Below are 23,871 nucleotides of genomic sequence, written 5' to 3' on the forward strand. Positions count from 1 at the left end.
AGTGTACACTGTACCCAATGTGTAGTCTTCTATCCCTCACCCGCTCTCCTATCCTTTCCCCCGAGTCCCCAAAGTCCATTGTGTCATTCTTATGCCTTTGCATCCTCATAGCTTAGCTCCCACTCATGAGTGAGAACATATGATGTTTGATTTTCCATTTCTGAAATTGGCTGCTGCAAATGCCATTATATCATTTCTTTTTATGGCTAAGTAATATTCCATGGTGTGTGTGTATGTATGTAGGTATATGTGTGTCTATATATATATCTATATATATATATATATATATATATATATATATCACATTTTCTTTATCCACTGGTTGACTGATGAGCATTTGGTCTAGTTTCATATTTTGCAATTGCAAATTGTGCTGCTATAAACATGTGTGTGCAAGTATCTTTTTCATATATTACTTCTTTTCCTCTGGATAGATACCCAGGAGTGGTCTTGCCGGGATTGCTGGATCAAATGGTAGCTCCACTTTTAGTTTTCTTTTTTTTTTTGAGATGGACTCTCACTCTGTTGTCCAGGCTGGATTGCTGTGGCGCGATCTCAGCTCACTGCAACCTCTGCCTCCAGGGTTCAAGGGATTCTTCTGCCTCAGCCTCCTCAGTAGCTGGGATTACAGGCATGTGCCGCCATGCCCGGCTAATTTTTGTATTTTTGTTTGTTTGTTTGTTTGTTTTTTAGTAGAGATAGGGTTTCACCATGTTGGTCAGTTTGGTCTTGAACTCCTAACCTCGTGATCCACCAACCTTGGCCTCCCAAAGTGCTGGGATTACAGGTGTGAGCCACCACACCCAGCCCACTTTTAGTTCTTTAAGGAATCTCCACACTGTTTTCCATAGTGGTTGTACTAGTTTACATTCCCAGCAGCAGTGTTAAAGTGTTCCCTTTTCACCACATTCATGCCAACATCTATTATTTTTTGATTTTTTGATTTTTTTATTATGGCCATTCTTGCAAGAGTAGGGAGGTATTGCATTGTAGTTTTGATTTGCATTCTTCTGATCATTAGTGATGTTGAGCATTTTTTCATATGTTTGTTGGCTGTTTGTATACCTTCTTTTGAGAATTGTCTATTCATTTCCTTAGCCCACTTTTTGATGGGACTGTTTGTTTTTTTCTTGCTGATTTGTTTGAGTTTGTTGTAGATTCTGGGTATTAGTCCTTTGTCAGCTGTATAGATTGCAAAGATTTTCTCCCATTCTGTGGGTTGTCTGTTTACTCTGCTGATTATTTCTTTTGCTGCACAGAAGGTTTTTAGTTTAACTAAGTTCCAACAATTTATCTTTGTATTTGTTGCATTTGCTTTTGGGTTTTTGGTCATGAAGTCTTTGCCTAAGCCAGTGTCTAGGAGGGTTCTTCTGAAGTTATCTTCTAGAATTTTTATGGTTTCAGGTTTTAGATTTAAGTCTTTGATCTATCTTGAATTGATTTTTCTATAAGGTAAAAGATGAGAACCCAGTTTCATTCTTCACCATGTGGCTTGCCAATTATGCCAGCGCCATTTGTTGAATAGGGTGTCCTTTCCCCACTTTTTGTTTGCTTTGTTGATGATCAGTTGACTTTAAGTATTTTGGTTTATTTCTAGGTTCTATATTCTGTTCCATTGGTCTATATGCCTGCTTTTACACTAGTACCATGCTGTGGTGGTAACTATGGCCTTATAGTAGAGTCTGAAGTCAGGTAATGTAATGCCTCCAGGTTTTTTCTTTTTGCCTAGTCTTGCTTTGGCTATGCAGGCTTCTTTTGGGTTCCATATGAATTTTAGGATTGTTTTCCTAGTTCTGTGAAGAATGATGGTGGTTTTTGATAGGAATTGCATTGGATTTGTACATTGTGTTTGGCAGTATGATCATTTTCATAATATTGATTCTATCCATCCATGAGCATGGGATGTGTTTTCATTTGTTTGTGTCATGTATGATTTATTCAGCAGTGTTTTGTAGTTTTCCTTGCAGAAGTCTGTCACCTCCTTGGTTAAGTATATTCCTAAGTATTTTAATTTTTTTGCACTATTGTAAAATGGGTTGACTTCTTGATTTGATTCTCGGCTTGGTCACTGTTGGTATATAGGAGAGCTACTGATTTGTGTTAATTAATTTCGTATCCCGAAACTCTGATGAATTCATTGACCAGTTCCAGGAGCTTTTTAGATGAGTCTTTAGGGTTTTCTAGGTATATGATCACGTCATCAGCAAACAGTGACAGTTTGACTTCCTCTTTACTAATTTGGATGCCCTTTATTTTTCTTGTCTTGTTGCTCTGGCTAGGACTTCCAGTATTATGTTGAATAGAAATGGTGAAAGTGGGCATCCTTGTCTTGCTCTAGTTCTCAAGGGGAATGCTTTCAACTTTTCCCTGTTCAGTATAATGTTGGCTGTGGGTTTGTCATAGATGGCTTTTATTACCTTAAGTATGTTGGGGACACATTTTCTATACTTTCTAATTTTGATGAATTTCCTAAACATAGACATATACTTTATATTTTCTGTAGAGTAGAATGTGAAAATTAATAAAAATCCATAATAAAATGAACAGATACAGTAATACTAATGTCTTTTATTTTTACAAAGCAATTTATCAGCATTACAATGGTATAAATAATGGAAGAGATGATAAGATAGTTAAATGTAAATAACAGCAAATTAGTTAAGATGGGTTTGAGGTCAAAATTAAAGATTTTAAAGACTTTGATAAATTTAGAAATCAAATTATTTACCTAAAAAATACTGTCCAGTAAAGAAATAATAAAATTTGTTTCCATACAAGCACATCAAAAACTTTATCTGGTAGTTTGCTGGTTGCTATTGAGGCAGAATGAACCACATTAATAGTTTACATTTATTCAGTTCTTACCAGAGCACAGATTGTCTCACTTAACCCTTACTGCAACTCTGTAAGGCAAGTATGCATATTACCTTCATTTTATGTATGGAGGAACTGAGGCACACAGATTTAAGTTGCTTGCCAATATCACATGGCTAGTAACTGGTAAAGTCAGGATCTGAACCCAGCATTCTTATGCCAGAGCCCATGGTTTTAATCTCTCCATCACAAGGCAATGCTGTTTTGCTAGGCAAGTAATGTAGTAAGTTTTTATAAAAACGAGCAGCTCTGGGAAACTGTGATTATCCGGAGTGAATAGACTGGGTATTAACAAATACATCCTATGCAGTCTTGCCCTCACTTACCCTCCCTTCCTCTTGCTCCCTGCTTCTCCCTGAACTCCAGCTTTGGTGGCTCCAAGAAAACCAAGCATGCTCCCATCCCATAGTGCTTGTGTTCAGGAAATCCTTTCTGACTGGTTGACTAAATGAATAAATGAATGATTATCATTTTAACCAAAATAACAGCTTATCACAATGCCTAAACAGAAGCTTGTCCAAGGCCTTTGAAATGTTGAAGAAGCCTGATGGACTTAGATCCCCTCTATTGTTTAGAGGAGTATTTATTTTGAGGAGGTGCTATTATAACTTAAAAAACTCAGGAAACTCTCAGTTATACATTTGGGAGAGAATTCCTCTTTGCCAAAGCAGTTAGATAAAGCTCCCCTCAGGCAATGAGCACATGCGGCCTGGTGAAAAAAGGTGAATATTTATAACAGTCTCTCCCTACTTTTTCCTGGTGTCACAGGAACCTCGAAATTGGAGACAAATGTATATCCTTGTCTTGTTTTCCATCTATCCCCCTGGTTGAATTTCTAATACTCTTCTAAAAGAGGAAAGTGGGAAGCTGCTCTGGTGGCCTCAGAGACACCCCCTTCCATTACTAGTCTACATATTACAGTTTCCAGGTCAGCTGGTCCAGCTACAAGGGCCACTGCCTCCATCAACCCAACCTCAGGTAGACATTCCAGAAGCTGGCTTGTCATAAATCAGAAAAGACTGTGCTAAATGAGTCAAACCTAGATTCAATTCAACTCAGGCAAACAGGCTCACTTGAGTCACTCAAAAAGTATGAGTTTCCTTGTCTGTCACTGGATCAAAAAGGAGTTATAAAAAAATCAGTTGTTATGTATTTGTTGAGTGCGTAATAGAAAAATGTATCCAACATAACAAACTTCTGTTTTCGCAGATACTACTATCAGAATAACACCATATTTGTTTTTCTCTCTTTTTTACTGAGAAATAGTAATTGTACATATTTATGAGCTTCATGTGATATTCTGGTACATGCATAACGATGATCAAATCAGGGTAATTAGAATATCCATCACCTCAAATATTTATCTTTTTTTGTGTGTGTTGGAAACATTTTAAAGCTTTTTTTTTCTAGCCTCAGCCTCCCAAGTAGGTGGGATTACAGGTGTGCACCATGCCGGCTAATTTTGTATATTTAGTAAAGACAGGGTTTCACCATGTTGGCCATGCTGGTCTCAAACTCCTGACCTCAGGTGATCCAACTGCCTTGGCTTCCCAAAGTGCTGGGATTACAAGTGTGAGCCACTGCACCAGGCCTCTAGCTCTTTTGAAATACACAATAAATTATTGTTAACTCTAATAACCCTACTATGCTGCTATTGAACATTAGAACTTATTCCTTCTACCTAACTGTATGTTTGTACCCATTAACCAACCTCTCTTCATCCTTCCATGTTCCCACCCTCTGGTAATCATCATTCTACTCCCTAGCTCCATTAACATTGAATTCTCCAGAGCGAGTCAGGACTTCTGATTTCCATGGCAACAGAGAGGTCTCCTGTCACTGGACTTTTAAATCATGAGTCAATTACATGCTAAGAGAGTAATAGTCATTTTCTTTATGAGAAAATTTGGATTCTTACTGAGGTAGATGTGTGGTCTATGATTTCATTTTTTATTTCTGGAAGAAATAATATTTGTAAACTTTTTATTTAAAAAAATGAAAACAGCCTCTTTTTGAACTGAAAAACTGAGTTACTTATCCTTATACAATTTTCTGAAGGCAACATTGGATTTTAATTATTATAAGCTATACACTATCAACACAGAACCTGAGATATAAATAAGTTGGAATTTATTATGTGAGGCTTAGTTTCTTCCTCTTTCCTTTTGGATCTCTCTATGTGTAGTGTGCGCATTCCTTGTGCTCTGGATTCCTTGTGCTAAGCACATGTGGTTCAGGGTCATATCTTGCCTTCTAGAGGCAGATCCAGAAACCAGTCTCTCTTTCCTGTTCCCAGTGCCAACTTACATGAGGTTGGGATTCCCTTTGCACCTAGTCAGATGCAGGTATCTGTGAAAGAGGGAGTGTCTCTATGAGCTCTACACTTGGAGAGAAGCATTAGCAATCCCAATTGTGACTTGAGGTCAAGCCATATTTATTAATTTAGCTTCAGCATATGTGGAGCTAATATTTTTATAATCTGTCTGACTCCTATGTCAATTTCCAAATAAGTTCCAAACTCTGAAAAGGAAAATGGCAGGGTTTGCTGTGTTTCATTTTTGTTTTTGCCATTTTATTTATTCATTTATTTATTTATTTTGAGATAGAGTCTTGTTCTGTTGCCCAGGCTGGAGTGCAATGGCACGATCTTGGCTCACAGCAACCTCTGCCTCCTGGGTTCAAGCGATCCTCCTACCTTAGCCTCCCAAGTAGCTGGGATTACAAGCATGTGCCACCACACCTGGCTAATTTTTGTATTTTTAGTAGAGATATGGTTTCACCATGTTGGCCAGGCTGGTCTCGAACTCCTGACCTCAAGTGATTCGCCTGCCTCGGCCTTCCAAAGTGCTGGGATTACAGGGATGAGCCACCAGGTCTGGCCCTGTTTTTACCATTTTAATATACTAAATACACTAAACAGGAAACAATGTGAAGTCACCTATTTTTGTACATTTTTGGGAATCCCACCATTAAGGATTTCTCATTGGCCTGCCTTTCTTCCTACTTAGTGTCCAGTTTTCCCCTCACCTTCCCTCATTCCCTGATTTTTACCCCTTCCTTCTAGGATTGTTAAATTTCTGGAACTCCAAATACTTTCTCTCTGTTCTACAAAGCAGTGCTTCAGCTTTTTCCTGCTCCTACTCCCAAACTTGCACATTCAAACCCATCAAAGGGAGGTGATGATATGTATAAAGAGCAATACAGTCTTACATGAACAAAGGGAAATTTACAGGTTCTCTATGTATAGATAAACTGTTGGAGATTATTCTATTCCACAGTTAGAGGACTGTGCTCTATTTAACCTCTCTGCAGATTAACAAAATGGTATAAAACCCTCATTTCATCTCATAACTGGACAATCTGGCAGCCTTCTTAAAGATTTCTTAGCAATATCTTCCAGTCCAGTCTTGCACAACATCAAATTATCTAATGTATAATACTAACTTTTCTTTCTCAAGTTCTTCAGGAGTTCATCATTACCTTTGGGTTGGCACAATCCTTTACTTGCTATTCAGAATTCATCATAATGTAGTTCCAAATTATAATTTCCAGTTTTATCTCCCAATATTATCTATGATAAATCTTTTTCTCTAGTCAAAATTTGTGGAAAATTATTTTTACTTTCCACTATTATCCCCTTGACCATACTCATTTTTCTAATTCTATCCGGCTTAAATTCTACTTCTTTATGAAGACCCCCCTGAGCAATCCAGCCTGTCATTTCACTTCTCTGAACTTTTGTACCCTTTTTTACCATAACAGGAAATCTTCTAGATCTAGGATTTAGGAGTTGAGATTTTGAATATCCATATGAGAGAATTTTCTTGCTGGAAAATACCTTAGAGACCATCTAATTCAACCACTGATGTTACAGATGAGAACACTGATGTCCAAGGAAGGTAACTGACTTAATGGCAAAACTTAAACTGGAGACATTTGACTTTTAGCCCCATGTGATCTCTTCTCATGGCTTCCTGCTCACCAGCGCTGCACCAACCTCTCCTTACTCTCTCTAGCTGCTGCTTCTGCTGCTGCTATTTGTACACCAGCTGTACCCTGAGCTTAAGGCATCCCTTTCTTCTTAGAAGCTGTCAGCTTAGCAGATGCTGCAGAAATATTCTAACATATGGCTCTTACATTTAAATATTTCTCTTTGTATAATCAGAAGAACTGAAAAAGCCACAAGGAGAAATAGCCTTTGGACAAAATTGCTTTGAAGAGAGTTTGTCCAAAGAATGTTATGCCAGGAGAAAGTACTTATAGATTTATCAATTCATACTCTACAATCTATTCTTTTTTATATATAAGAAATCCTACAAAGATTGGGGAGAATTAATATTTACAGAGCATATCTGAGTATGTCTGATATTCTGATAACTATATAACTATGTCTGATATTCTGATAACTATATTCTGAGAGTTACCTGATAACTCTCAGATATTTTGATAGTTACTTTACATGAACTTATTTAATTTTCATAATCACTCTTTGAGATAGGTATTATCACCTCCTTTCTACAAATGGTGAAATAGATACCCAGAGATATTAAGTAAATTGTCGAAGTTTGTATAGCCAGGAAAAGGAAGGAGATGGGATTTGAACCTATGTGTACTTCTCTTCATGCCATGCAATGGGTAGTTATGTTTTGCGTGGTTGGTTATACCTTGGAGTACGGTGCACTGCCCAAATCCCCTCATATCTCTTTGAGTGTTCCTGTGTGCTCCTTCTTTCTGCATAATATGCATTTGCTTGCAAAGGCCCATACCTACAACTTTTCTTTGGAGGACAGCCTTCAGACTACGAGAGCTATTTTACCCACTTACACAGAGAGCCAGAAGGTACTTTACATCCTCTGAAGTGGTACATAGCCAATGACTGACAGTTCAGCGATATGAAATCTGAATGCCTTCACTTGGGTTGGGACCAGTTCTGAGGTGTAACGTACACACTAGAGATCCCTGTGGACCAACTTGATGCTGCCCCCATGGGACTTTGCCTGTACTCGTATCCCTGCTTGGATTATTCTCTTGTCCACTTCCTCCCATACCCTTTTATTTCTTTCTTGAGAACTTATTTGGTAAATTACTTGTACATAAATACTTGTCTCAGGACCTGCTTCAGGAAAACCCGCCTAAGATAGGGTGTCATGTCTTAACAAATAATATTTATTAAGCACTTATTGTATGTATGTTAAGCACTATGTTACATTGTTTATATGTATTAACTTATTTAATCCTCACAACAACCTCAAGAGCAGACACTATTTCTAATTTTACAAATGAGAAAGCTCAGCTTTAATAGCTTGCTGAAAGTCACACAGCCATTGGGTGTTAGAACTAAACCGAAACACTGGTCCATCTCCAAGTCACACTTATAATCCTTATGCTGCATTCCTTGAAGATACACCATTTTCCCTGGTAAGGAGACCAACTTATGGTCAATCAACCCCTCTATTTGAGGAAGAATATTGAAAGAAATGATTAAAATGCCAGTGCAAAAACCAGATTCTGACAAATTTTACAATTTTCTTTTTTCTAATGCAGAAGCTTTTAACTTTTGTTACTGGGGAGCAACAGAAATCTTGTCTGGGAAAAACAAATTTAGCAGGTCATATAGTGATTATACTAATTCCTTAAATGTTTATGGTGTATTTCCTTTGTGATAAGCTGAGAAAATAAAAAGTTGCTACCCTTAAGGAATCTATAATCTTGTGAAGGCAATGTCCTAGTGAAGACCTATGACATAATCTCATAAGTGCCATAATAAAATTATATGATAGCGAGGAGGAAAGAACAAGGAGTCATGACCCTAGGGATTCCTTAGGTGAGTCAGGGCTAGTGATGGAGTTAGAAAATGATGATATTTCAGCTAGGTCTTAAAGAATTGGTAGAATTTTAATATTTTATTTTACTCTGTTATTTTTATTTTATTTTACTATTCTATTTTATATTTTATGAAGGAAGAACACATACCAGAATTGTGTTTAAAAGAGAGGTCAAAATCACAGAGGTAGAAAATGGCCAACATTTCTACTTCTAATTAAACTTCCAACACGAAGAATTAAAAAATATATATTTTATACATATATACATATATACATATATACATATATATACATATATACATATATACACATATATATACATATATATACACATATATATATATATATATATGACACTTAGAACACTGCCTGACACATAGTAAGTGCTCAACAAATAGAGGCTATTATTATTATGTATATGAATTCGGGAAGTAGATTCCTGACATTCTTTTGACATTAAAAAAATACTACATTATTTATGAAAAAGCTGGAGATCAACTTCTCATTTCCCATTTCACAGGTAAGGAGCTTTGAAGTTTCTACTCCATTCTAACAAGTAAAATGTTGAACACACTGAAAAATCAACAACTCTTCTTGGATATCTGAGAGAGGTGAGGACACATGGCAAACTGCTGCCCCCAAAATAGGAGCAGACAGGTGAATACAGGGTCTTAGCTTACTGGTGTATAGACTTAGGAGTGGAAACCTCCATGAGAACCAGTGCCAAGGTAGGAAATCTGAACTGTAATTGACTACTTGCTGGAAGCTCAGTGTGGACAAGTCTGAGAGTTAAAAACTCCAGGGTGAGCCAGCCATGGGCGTGGGGCAGGGCAGGTGCAACATTTATGTAAGTTTTACCTCCAGAAGCTTGACCAGGTTCTCATAGTAAATACTAGAAAAAAACAAACAAACAAAAACTTTATGCTTCCAGTAGCAGGAGGGGGAAAAACTATTTAAAAATATGTCAGAGCACTCTGTTCTTAACAAGGCCTTCTCTCAGGAAAAGCTATTTAACCAGAGCCTAACGTGCTGGGGTTTCTTCAGAGCCTAACTGACTTGAAGGAAGGGAAATACCCAGCTCCAGCCAACTGTAGCCATCCTGTTCCATCTAAGGAGGGAGAAAAACCTGAGACACATTTGTAACATTTTCCAGTCCAGAGGCATAGGCTCACTGAAAGACTAATCGTAGGATGATAGGACATTTTTGCTCTCCCCCACCCCCGACCTTACCACCACATTTTTACAGGTCTACTTGTGGCAGTTCCTTTTACTCAGTACATCATGTTTAGCTACCAAGAAAAAATTACAAGGCATACTAAAAAGCAAAACAACTACAATTTGAAGAGAGAGAGGAGGGATCAGAACCAGACACGGCAGGGATATTGGAATCATCAGACATGGCAAGGATATTGGAATCAGACCAGAAATTTTAAACAAAAATGATTAATATACTAATGGACAAAGGAAACAGCATGCAAAACCAGATGGGCAATATAAGCAGAGAGGTGGAAATCCTAGGAAAGAATGAAAAAAATGCTAGAGATAAAAAAAAATTGTAATAGAAATGAAGAATACTTTGGTGTGCCTATTAGTAGATTGGACACAACTTATGAAACAATCACTAAGGTTGTGGCTATATCAATACAAACCTCCAAAACTGAAAAGCAAAGAGAACAAACAATGCAAAAAATAGAAAAGAATGTCCAAGGATTGCAAGACAACTACAATAGGTGTAACATAGGCATGATGGGAATACCAGGAGAAGAAAGAGAGAAAGGAATAGAAGTCATATTTGACACAATAAAGACTGAGAATTTTCCCAAATTAACGTATGGATCCAGGAAGCTCAGAGAACACCAAGTGGGATAAATGTTAAAAAAAATTACACCTAGGCTTATCATTTTTGAACTACAAAAAATTAAAGATTAAAAAAATTCTCAATGAGGATTTTACCTATAGAGAAACAAAAAATTACATTTGACTTTCCTCAGAAGCCATGTAATCAAGAAGAGAGTGAAATAAAATATTTAAAGTGTTGAGACAAAAGAACCCCCATCAACCCAGAATTCTGTACCCTGTGAAATTATTCTTCAAAAATGAGGGAGTAATAAAGAGTTTCTCAAACAAAAATTAAGGAAATTTATTGCCAGTAGTCCTGCCCTGCAAAAGATGTTTAAAAAAGTTCTTTAGAGAAGAGGAAATAATATAGGTCAGAAACTCAGATCTTTATAAAGAAAAGAAGAGCACTAAAGGAGGAATAAGTGAAGATAAAAACTTTTATTTATCTTATTTTCAGTTGTTCAAAAGTAATAGTAACAATAGATTATGTATGCTTATGGGTATATATTATAGATCATTTATATAGATAGATGTATGCTATATCTATCTACATATGTAGATATAACATATGTCTTTTTACATATCATATATATAATATATGTGCTTATATGTGCTTATATTTTAATGAAATGAATGACAGCAATGATACAAAAAATGGGGCAGAGGAATTATAATTATTTTGTATTATAAGGTACTCGCACTACCTGTGAAGTGATGTAGTGTTATTTGAAAATGGAGATGGATTAGTTGTAAGTGTATATTGCAAATTCTAGGGCAACCACTAAAAAGATACAAGAATCATAACGGATAATGCTAAGAAAGAAGAGAAAATAGATCATATAAAATCCTCAGTTAAAACCACGAAAGGCAGGAAAAGATAGGAAGACAAAAATAGCAACAAAAGAAAACAAATAGAAAAATAGCAAGGAAAACAAATAGAAAAATAGTAACAAATATGGTAGACAGTAATCCAACTACATCAATAATCACTTTGAACATCAAGTCTAAATGTACCAATCAAAAGACAGAGATTGTCAGAGCGAATCAAAAAACAAGATCCATCTAGATATTGTTTACAAGAAACTCTCTTTAAATATAAAGACATGTAAGCTTAAAAGTAAAAGGATAGAAAAAACTTGGGAAACTAGAAACAAAGGGAAAATTTAATAAAACTGTGCAGAATAAAAGAAATAAGTAGAACAAAAAACAATAACATTTAAAACAGGACATTAATAGAGAAAATCAATGAAACAAAAATCTGGTTCTTTGAAAAGAACAATAAAACTGATAAGTCTGTAGCCAGGCTAAGAAAAAAGAGAGAGGACATAAATTGCTGACATCAGAAATGAGATAAAGGATATTACTACAGATCCCATGGACATTAGAAGGATAATAAGGAAATACTATGAACAGCTTTATGCCCACAATTTGATAACTAGATGAAATGGACCAATTCCTTGAAAGTCACAATCGGCCAAGACTCACACAGGCACAAATAGACCATTGGAATAGGCCTGCATCTGTTAAGGAAATTGAATCAATAATTAGTAACTTCCTACAGAAAGCAACAAGTCCAGATGGGTTCACTGGTGATTTATACCAACATTTAAGAAAGAAATTAAACCAATTCTTGACAATCTCTTTCAGAGGTTAGAAGCAGAGGGGTTACTTTCCAACTCATTCTATGAGGCAAATGTTATTCTAAAACCAATACCAGACCAAGACATTATAAGAAAAAGACAATTACAGACCAATATCTCTCATGCAAAAGTCCTCAACAAAATATTAGTAAAGTGGATCAAAAAATGTATAAAAAGAATTACACACCATGACCAAATAGGATTTACCCTAGGTTTTTATCCCTTTATACAAGGTTGATTCAACATTGGAAAATGAATTAATCTAATTCATCACATCAATAGGATAAAACTAGAAAATCACATGATCATATCAATAGATGCAAAAAAAGCATTTGACAAACCAAACACCCATTCATGATAAAAATTCTCAGTAAACCAGGGATAGAGGAGCATTTCCTGAACTTGACAAAGAATATCTACAAAAAAACCCACAGCTAATATTTTCCTTAATAGTGAGAAATCAGAGTTTTTCCTCCAAGATCAGAAACAAGGCAAAAGTGTCGCTCTCACCACTCCTCAACAACATACTGGTAATTCTAGTTAATGCAATAGGAAAAAAAAAGTGGGTGGGGGGAGGGTGCGGGAGGGAGAAATAAAAGATATACAGATTGGGAAGGAAGAAATAAAATTGCCATTGTTCACAGATGACTTGAGTGTCTATGTAGAAAATTTGAAAAAGTTGACAAAAAATTCCGGGAACTAATAAATAATTATAGTAAAGTTGCAGGATCCAAAGTTAATATACAAAGGTTAATCACTTTCCTATACACCAGCAATGACCAAAAGGAATTTGAAATTAAAAACACAATATCATTTACATTAGAACTGAAAAAAAGAAATAGATATAGTCTACCAAAATATTTATATGATCTATATATGGAAAGCTACAAAACTCTGATGAACGAAATCGAAGAACTATAATGGAAAGATATTTCATGTTCATGGATAAGAAGATTCAATATTATCAAGATGTCAGTTCTTCCCAACTTGATCTATAGATTCAAAGCAATCCCAATCTAAATCCAAGCAAGTTATTCTGTGGATATCAACAAACTGGTTTTAATATTTATATGGAGAGCCAATACCCAGAATAGTCAATATAATATTGAAGGAGAAGAACAAAATTGGATTATTGACACTACCTGACTTCAGGACTTACTACAAAGCTATAGTAATTCAGACAGTGTGGTACTGGCAAAAGAATAGGTAAATAGATCAAGGACACAGAATAGATAGCCCAGAAATAGATCAACAAATATGCTTAACTGATCATAACTGATGACGAGGGAGCAAAGAAAATACAATTAAGTAAAGATAGTTTGGTGCTAGAACAACTGGACATCCACATGCAAAACAAAAAAGAATTTAGTCACAAACCTGACACCCTTCACAAAAAAGTTAACCCAAAATGGATCATAGACCTAAATGTGAAATGCAAAACTATAAAACTCCTTGAAGATAACATAGGAGAAAACTTAAGTGACCTGTATATGGTGATGACTTATTAAACGCAGTACAAAGGCACAATTCATGAAATAAATCATTGATAGGCTGGATTTCATCAGCATTTAAAACTTCTGCTCTGCAAAAGACAATGTCAAGTGAATAAGAAGGTAAGCCAGAGATTGGGAGAAAATATTTGCAAAAGACACATCTGAGAAAGGACAGTTATTCAAAATATATGAAGGATTCTGAAACCAACCTAATTAAAAAATGGGCCAAGGACCTTAACAGACAACTCACCAAAGAAGATATGCAGATGGAAAATAAGCATATGAAAAGATGCTCCACACCATAGGTCATCAGGGAAATACAAATTAAAACCACAATGAAATACCACTGCACACCTATTTGGCCAAAAACCAGAATACTGACAAGATCAAATGATAGCAGTAATGGAGCCAGAAGAACTCTCATTGGCAGGAATACAAAATGGCATAGCCACTTTGGAAGACAGTTTCTTACAAAGCTAAACATACTCTTGCTATATGATTCAGCAATTATATTCCTTGGTATCTATTCAAAAGAGTTGAAAACACGTCTACACAAAAACCTGCACATGGATGATTATAGCAGCTTTATTCATAATTGCCAAAACTTGGAAGCAGTCAAGATATCCTTCAGTAGATGAGTGGATAATTAAACTGTGGTACATCCAGACAATGAAATATTATTTACCACTAGAAAGAAATGTTACCAAGCCATGAAAAGACATGGAGGAATCTTAAATAAATATTACTAAATGAAAGAAGCCAATTTGAAAAGGCTGCAAACTGTAGAATTCCAACTATTTGACACTCTGGCATTCTGGAAAAGACAAAACTTTGGAGACAGTAAAAAGGTGAGTGATTGCTAGAGACTGAGTAGGGGAGGGTGAGGATAAAAAGTCAAAGCACGGATTTTTACTTTGTATGATACTATAATGGTGGACACGTCATTATACATTTGTCAAAACACATAGAATGTACAACACCAAAAGTGAACTCTAATGTAAACTATATGTAGTGTCAATGTAGGTTTATCAATTATAACAAATATATCACTATATTTGGTAGGGATGTTGATAACGGGGAAGGCTATGCACGTGTAGGAAACTGGAATATATGGGAAATCTCTGTACCTTTTTCTCAATTTTGCTGTGAACCTAAAATTGCTTTAAAAAAATGAAGTCTATGAAAAGCTGGGGGTTTCTAGTCCACAGTGGATTCTTGCTTATTCACAGAAGCTTATCTCAGTTTGGATTACCCAGGTCTTTTTTTATTTGAGACAGAGTCTCGATCTGTTATCCAGGCTGGAGTGCAGTGGCACGATCTCAGCTCACTGCAACCTCTGCCTCCTGGGTTCAAGCGATTCCCCTGCCTCAGCCTCATGAGTAGCTGGGACTACAGGCATGTGCCACCACACCTGAATAATTTTTGTATTTTTAGTAGAGACGGAGTTTCACCATGTTGGCCAGGATGATCTTGATATCTTGACCTCATGATCCGCCTGCCTTGGCCTCCCAAAGTGCTGGGTTTACAGGCATGAGCCACCGTGCCCGGCCAGATTACCCAGGTCTTTTACTCCTCCTCTCTCTCCCTGTCCTGCTAGCTTGTTTGTCCACACTTGACACATTAGTACTTATAGCCTATATCTATTTATTAGGAGTGTTTCCAGTTGTAACACCTGATAAATAGTGGCTGAACCAAATATGGATTTATTTTCTTTATAAGGCAGCCTAGGGCTGGTATAGTAGCTTAATGATGGCACTAAAGACACAGGTTCTTTCTATATTTCTTCACCAACCTTGGATTGGTGGCTTTTTACTCATCATAAGATGGCTGCTGCAGCTACAGAGGATTGTGGTGGCCCCAACAATGTCTGCTCTTTTATCAGAATAGCAAAAAAAATTTTTTTTTTTTTTTCTGAGACGGAGTCTCGCTCTGTCGCCCAGGCTGGAGGGGCTGGAGTGCAGTGGCATGATCTCCGCTCACTGCAACCTCTGGCTCCCGGGTTCAAGCGATTCTCCTGCCTCAGCCTCCTGAGTAGCTGGGAGTACAGGCACACGCCACCAAGAGCCTCAGAAAATTTCAATTTCCACTGATTCACTGTATCTTCTGATTCTGTACATCATGCTATTAAAAGTGTGGTCTATGGTCTGGGCACAGTGGCTCACACCTGTAATCCCAGCACTTTGGGAGGCTGAGGTGGGTGGATCACTTGAAGTCAGGAGTTCGAGACCAGCCTGGTCAACATGGTGAAACCCCGTTTCTACTAAAATTACAGAAATTAGCCTAGTGTGGTGGGCGCATGCCTGTAATCCTAGCTACTTGGGAGGCTAAGGCAAGAGAATAGCTTGAGCCTGGGAGAAAGAGGTTGCAGTGAGCCAAGATATTGCACCACTGCACTTCACCCTGGGAGACAGACCAAGACTTTGTCTCAAAAAAAAAAAATGTGTGGTCTATGGACCAGCTGCATTGCTGCATTGTCATCAGTGGGAGCTTGTCAGAGATGCAGAGTTTCAGGCATTATCCCAGACCTACTGAATCAGAATCTGCATTTTAACAGATTCTCAGATGATTCATATGCACATTAAATTTTGAGAAGCACTGATGTTCACCATATTGACTATAATGGCCAGACTATGCCTTTATTTGTTTGACTTGGATGTAAATGCATTATTATAAATCATTTCTCTGCTATGGTCAAATAGGCTTATGGTGGCAGCCCTGTCACCCACATAATCCTTCATGCTTGATCTACTTTCTTTACTAGGCATTCACATCTTTGCATTTCTCTACCCTGCATGGCCTTCCTTCTTGGTACAGAGTCAGCTGTGCCATTCATATCTTATTTCAGCTTTTGAATTATTCTTGTAAAACCTGCTCAGACAATTCTCTTGACACCTGGGGGAGGGATGGTTGGAAGGAAAGGTCCCTCTTTCAATGAAATACTTGCCCAACTAATTATTGGTTGGGCTGCTTGTTTTTCTTCTTTCTACATATATGTGCTTCAAAGTAAGCAAGTTGAAAGTTATTATTGAGCTCCTTATTTAGTGAAATACAGTGTTTATGTAATGGGTTTTCCCTTTAGATAGAAATTTAATGTTTTTGTGTACTTTCAGATATTTTATTCAGAAGATTGTCACAGAGCAAATCAATTTTAATTTTCTTTTAGATAAAGTATCTGCCACACAAGTCAATAAAAAGTTTGCTCTGTTTTTTTTGTAAGTAAATTCTTTTGACGGTTATTTAAGACAATATGTTTTTAAGGGAGAAAACTTCATAAGGTAATAATATACTTCATAAGGTAATAATATAAACAATATACAATGTTTAAATAAATAATTAATATATAATATAAAGAGCATACAATGTTTTAAAATTTGCCCCTAGATTTTAGAAAATGCAGTTAATAAATAACGTGCTTCTTCATTCACTTGTTGATAACTCTTACCTGAAGAACTGGATAAAAAGTTTGAATGACTGAAAAATTGGAAAGCTGATATAAACAGAATAAAGGCCAATTGGGTCTAAATGAACTGCTCAGTTAAAGACAGGACAAAGACTAACATAGGATTAACTAGGAAAAAAGTGTGAATTTTGTAATATTAAGCACAAAATGTAGAGTATTTCAGCACCTCCATACCAGTATGCATAAAATAGAATGAATACTATCCTTTGGGAAGTGTTCTTTATTTCTATGATTTCAAAGAAGTTTTCTTTCAGTGTAGGATTCAAGAGTAGTATGAAATTTAGAATATGCAGAGTTGCCAGAAAGATAAACACTGGTCAAAAATGTTAGAAACTTCAGAATGAGACACTGCTTCACACTTGCTAGGAAGCTATTATCATCAAACGAACAGAACAAAAAACATAAAATAACAAGTGTTGGCAAGGATGTGGAGAAATTGGGACACTCCTGCATTGCTGGTGGGAAAGTAAAATGATGCAGCAATCTTGAAAAATAGTATGGTGATTCTTCAAAAATGTAAACACAGAATTACCATATAATTCAGTGATTTCACTTCTGGGTATATACCCAAAAGAACTGAAAATAGGAACTTGAACATATATTTGTACACCCATGTTCATTGCAGCATTATTTACAGTTAACAACCAAAGTGTTCATTGATGGATGAATGAATTAAAAAAGTGATATATATGTGCAACTGAATATTATTCAGCCTTAAAAAGGAAGGAAATTTTGACACATGCTACAACGTGGATGAACCTTGAAGACATTATACTATGTGGAACAAGCCAGTCACAAAAGGACACAAATATTGTATGGGTCAATTTTTATGAGGTACCCATAGGAGTCAGATTCTTAGAGACAGAAAGTAGAATGGTGGTTGCCAGGAACTGGGGAGAGGTGAGAATGGGAAGTTATTTTTAATGGGTAGAGTTCCAGTTTGGGAAGATGAAAATGTTCTAGAGATGGATGGGGGTGGTGGTTGCACAAAAGTGTGAATGTATTTAGTGCCACCGAATTGTGTACTTAAAAATGGTTAAAAAGGTAAATTTTATTTTTTATATATTTTGCCATAAGGAAAAATTTAGAAACTTAAGAGGATGAAGGTTTAACATTTTTTATTATCTCACATGTTTAAGTTAATGAGTTAAACACTTACCACAGTGCTATTGCCTTTATTAGGTAGCTTTATTAGGTAGGTTGGTGTCAGGTACTGGTAACCTCAGTTTTCCAGGGTTACCAATAGTCCAACAAGCATTTGCTGAGTGCCCTACTGACTATTAACCAGGCCCTGTAGTAGGCCTTAAAGATACAAAAAGAAGTTAAATATAGCCCTTGACTTTAGTGAGGTCACAGATTAGCATGGAAGACAGACATGGAGATAAATGACTGCAACTTAGTGTAATGCAACGTATAACAGAAATATATACGACATTCTGGTTGAAAGAGCAGGCTCTGGTACACACTGCCTGAATTTGAATCCAAGCTTGATTACTGTTACCAGTAGTGTGATCTTAAGCAAGTTACTAAATCTGTGCTTTAGTTTCTGTAAAATCAGGGTAGTAATGATTCTTACCTCACAGGATTGTTGTGAGGATTAAATGGGTTTTTATTGTGAAATGCTTAGATTCGTGCTTAACATGCGGTAAATACTTATTAGATCCCAGCAAAGACTGAACAAAGAAGTGTGGGAAGGTCAAGGTACAGCTAATTTCAGGAGTGGTCAAAACCAGGAACTTACACATTCTCTCTCTCTCCTTTGTTTCTACTTCCTTTAGTCACTTCCCTTCTCTCTTATGAAGGCTGACCTTGTCCATATGACAAGAAACAGAGCCAAGAACAGAAACTGAGTTTTATGTTTTAAAGCTTCTCTCACCGGAAAGGAATGGATTCATTCAGTTTCTTAGGCGAATACTTTGATTGGCCTGGCTTGGATTAGGTACCCACCCCTTGGTCAATTACCAGAGTGGGAGGGGGATGAGATACTATAATTGGCCCATCATGGGTCACATGCCAATCTCTAAACCAATCACCTGTGGCCAGAATATGGGGGTCATATGAGAAAAAAGTTCTAAAGTCCTGGAGATCTGGATGCAGGAGGCAGTTCTCATCCAGAAAGAAAATAACCTAAAATTACCTATTATCATCTTTATACAGTATACTTGTCTTATTTCTCTAACAAAATTGTAAACTTCTTTGAAGCATCAGTCATGCCTTATATTTTGCCTTCTTTCATAATTAAGGATTTTTAGCAGGTATTTACTGATTGATTTATTGTCATGTAGAACACACTGGGTCTCATAAGAGACAGAGGAAGAACCACTGTATTAGAAACCTGGGGAAATGGTTTCTGGGTCTAACTTTGCCACCTCTCTGACCTTCTATAATATGATGTGGCAAATTAAGATATTAGAATAGATAATTCCTAAGATTCTTTTCAACTCTAAAATTCTATTAATTTTATCAGGATTATATTCACTAATTTTTAAAAAATAATTTTGACTTATTTTAGATTCAGGGGTACATGTGCATGTTTGCTACATGGGTATATTGCATCATGCTGAGTTTTGGGGTAGGAATGATCCCATCACCCAGGTAGTGGGCATAGTACACAATAGGTATTTTTTAACTCATGCACCCCTCTCTTCCTCCCTAGCGTCTATTGTTCCCATGTTTATATCCATGTGTGCTCGATGTTTAGCTCACACTTAAAGGTGAGAACATATAGTGTTTGGTTTTCTGTTCCTGCATTAATTTGCTTAAGGTTATGGCCTCCAGACCCATCCATATTTCTGCAAAGGGCGTGATTTTGTACCTTTTTATGGCTTCATTGTATTCCATGGTGTATATATTCCACATTTTCTTTATTTGGTCTACCATTGATGGTCACCTAGGTTGATTCCACGTATTTGCTATTGTGAATAGTGTGGTGATGAACTTACGAGTGCATGTGTCCTTTTGGTAGAATCATTTCTTTCCTTTTGCTATATACCCACTAATGGGGTTGCTGGATTGAATGATAATTCTATTTTTAGTTCCTTGAGGAATCTCCAAATTGCTTTCTGCAGTAGCTGAACAAATTTACGTTTTACTGACAATATATAAGTGTTCCCTTTTCTCTGCACCCTTGCCAACATCTATTGCTTTTTGACTTTAGACTGGTGTGAGATGGTATCTCATTATGGTTTTGATTTGCAGTTTTCTGACTACTGGTGATGCTCAGCATTTTTTTATATGTTTGTTGGCCACTTATATGTCTTCTTTTGAGAAGCATCTGTTCATGTCTTTTGCCCACTTTTTTTTTGAGACGGAGCCTCACTCTGTTGACTCCAGGCTGGAGTGCAGTGGCATGATATCGGCTCACTGCAAACTCCACCTCCCAGGTTCAAGCGATTCTCCTGCCTCAGCCTCCTGAGTAGCTGGGATTACAGATGTGCCTCACCACGCCCTGCTAATTTTTGTATTTTTAGTAGAGACAGGTTTCACCATGTTGGTCAGGCTGGTCTCGAACTCCTGACTTCGTGATCCACCTGCCTCGCCCTCCCAAAGTGCTGGGATTACAGGCGTGATTGCTCGCTTTTTAATGGGGTTGTTTTTGGCTTGTTGAATTAAGTTTCTTATACATTCTGGATATTAGGCCTTTGTCAGATGCATAGTTTATGTCATTCACTAAATCTTAACTCTTTTCAATTATTGATTGGCTGGTATTTTTGACCCTCTTGTTTAAACAAAATTATTTTTTAAAATCCTGAATTTTTAAATGGCAGTCAGACTTCTTATATAGAACAGAATTCCACTCACATCTGTTTCTTTAGGCTGCCAGCACCTTTCTCCTAGGTTGTTCACATACATGGCTTCCTCCTTTTCACCTTTGCTTTTCTTCTCATAAGCAGAAAAACTGGGAAAAAATAAAAACTAAAAGGTAATAATCATAGACTGAGAGTTTGAAATACCGTAGGTCACTTTCACGACCCAAAAAGCTTTGAAACGGACTGTTTGGAAAGGGTTTTTGGAAGTTTGGAAGAGGGCTACTATGGGTTGAATCTTGTTACCCCAAAAATTCATATGTTGAAGTCTGGACCCCTAGTACTTCAGAATATAACTTTATTTGAAAATAAAGCCATTAAAGATGTTAATTAATTAAGAGATTATACTGATGAAGCTCCTGTTTCAATATAACTAGTGTACTTATAAAATGGTGAAATTTAGACATAGACCCTCAAATAGAGACAACACCACATAGACATGAAGCAAGGGATCAGGTGATGTGTCTATAAACCAAAGAATGCCAAAGATTGCGAGCAAACTACCAAAAGCTCGGGGGGAAAAGGAATGGAACTAATTCTGTCTCACAGCCCTCAAAAACTCGGAAGGAATCAACCTGCCAACACCTTAATCTTGGACTCCTATTTTCCAGAACTATGACACAATAAAATTCTGCCATGTTTGTGGCATTTTGTTACAGCAACCCTAGGAAACTATATAGGGACCAAAATTTTGCTCCCTGATCATACTTTAACTGTAAAATTCTGTTAACTGAGTCTTTGCCTTAATTATAGAGCTTAGAATTACAAAAATCTAGGTTGGAACCACAATTTTCCCCAAAGAATCAGAGACTCATCAAACAACTTCCATCTCATAAGATTAAAAGGAAAATGTAATAGATTCTTAAACATGCAATTAAAGCACTATGGTAGGGATGCCCTCTCTCACCACTCCTATTCAACATAGTGTTGGAAGTTCTGGCCAGGGCAATTAGGCAGGAGAAGGAAATCAAGGGTATTCAATTAGGAAAAGAGGAAGTCAAATTGTCCCTGTTTGCAGATGACATGATAGTATATCTAGAAAACCCCATTGTCTCAGCCCAAAATCTCCTTAAGCTGATAAGCAACTTCAGCAAAGTTTCAGGATACAAAATCAATGTACAAAAATCACAAGCATTCTTATACATCAATAACAGACAAACAGAGAGCCAAATCATGAGTGAACTCCCATTCACAATTGCTTCAAAGAGAATAAAATACCTAGGAATCCAACTTACAAGGGATGTGAAGGACCTCTTCAAGGAGAACTACAAACCACTGCTCAAGGAAATAAAAGAGGATACAAACAAATGGAAGAACATTCCATGCTCATGGGTAGGAAGAATCAATATCATGACAATGGCCATCCTTCCCAAAGTAATTTACAGATTCAATGCCATCCCCATCAAGTTACCAATGACTTTCTTCACAGAATTGGAAAAAACTACTTTAAAGTTCATATGGAACCAAAAAACAGCCCGCGTCGCCAAGTCAATCCTAAGCCAAAAGAACAAAGCTGGAGGCATCACGCTACCTGACTTCAAACTATACTACAAGGCTACAGTAACCAAAACAGCATGGTACTGGTACCAAAACAGAGATATAGATCAATGGAACAGAACAGAGCCGTCAGAAATAATGCCACATATCTACAACTATCTGATCTTTGACAAACCTGACAAAAACAAGAAATAGGGAAAGGATTCCCTATTTAATAAACAGTGCTGGGAAAACTGGCTAGCCATATGTAGAAAGCTGAAACTGGATCCCTTCCTTACACCTTATACAAAAATCAATTCAAGATGGATTAAAGACTTAAATGTTAGACCTAAAACCATAAAAACCCTAGAAGAAAACCTAGGCAAAACCATTCAGGACATAGGCATGGGCAAGGACTTCATGTCTAAAACACCAAAAGCAATGGCAACAAAAGCCAAAATTGACAAATGGGATCTAATTAAACTAAAGAGCTTCTGCACAGCAAAGGAAACTACCATCAGAGTGAACAGGCAACCTACAAAATGGGAGAAAATTTTTGCAACCTACTCATCTGACAAAGGGCTAATATCCAGAATCTACAATGAACTCCAACAAATTTACAAGAAAAAAACAAACAACCCCATCAAAAAGTGGGCGAAGGACATGAACAGACACTTCTCAAAAGAAGACATTTATGCAGCCAAAAAACACATGAAAAAATGCTCACCATCACTGGCCATCAGAGAAATGCAAATCAAAACCACAATGAGATACCATCTCACACCAGTTAGAATGGCAATCATTAAAAAGTCAGGAAACAACAGGTGCTGGAGAGGATGTAGAGAAATAGGAACACTTTTACACTGTTGGTAGGACTGTAAACTAGTTCAACCCTTGTGGAAGTCAGTGTGGCGATTCCTCAGGGATCTAGAACTAGAAATTCCATTTGACCCAGCCATCCCATTACTGGGTATATACCCAAAGGACTATAAATCATGCTGCTATAAAGACACATGCACATGTATGTTTATTGCAGCATTATTCACAATAGCTAAGACTTGGAACCAACCCAAATGTCCAACAATGATAGACTGGATTAAGAAAATGTGGCACATATACACCATGGAATACTATGCAGCCATAAAAAATGATGAGTTCACGTCCTTTGTAGGGACATGGATGAAATTGGAAATCATCATTCTCAGTAAACTATCGCAAGGACAAAAAACCAAACACCGCATGTTCTCACTCATAGGTGGGAATTGAACAATGAGAACACATGGACACAGGAAGGGGAACATCACACTTCGGGGACTGTTGTGGGGTGGGGGGAGGGGGGAGGGATAGCATTGGGAGATATACCTAATGCTAGATGACGAGTTGGTGGGTGCAGCGCACCAGCATGGCACATGTATACATATGTAACTTACCTGCATGTTGCGCACATGTACCATAGAG

General features: G+C 36.9%; 1 protein-coding gene across 3 annotated transcripts in view; it reads right to left on the reverse strand.

The window, feature by feature from the left end:
* The window catches only part of CLCA4 (chloride channel accessory 4), a 61,638-nt gene that overhangs the window by 35,648 nt on the left and 2,119 nt on the right, over window positions 1-23,871 (reverse strand). The window contains exon 2 of one of the 3 annotated variants that reach the window (XM_054477773.1): window positions 20,933-21,029. The exons of the other annotated variants lie outside the window; for them this stretch is intronic. Within the exon in view, the coding sequence (XP_054333748.1) occupies window positions 20,933-20,983 (51 nt within the window). The 5' untranslated portion in view covers window positions 20,984-21,029. The remainder of the gene's footprint in view (window positions 1-20,932; window positions 21,030-23,871) is intronic. 3 annotated transcript variants of the gene reach the window in all.

Source organism: Pongo pygmaeus, chromosome 1 (genome assembly GCF_028885625.2).
Source record: "Pongo pygmaeus isolate AG05252 chromosome 1, NHGRI_mPonPyg2-v2.0_pri, whole genome shotgun sequence".
Classification (NCBI taxonomy): Eukaryota; Metazoa; Chordata; class Mammalia; order Primates; family Hominidae; genus Pongo; species Pongo pygmaeus.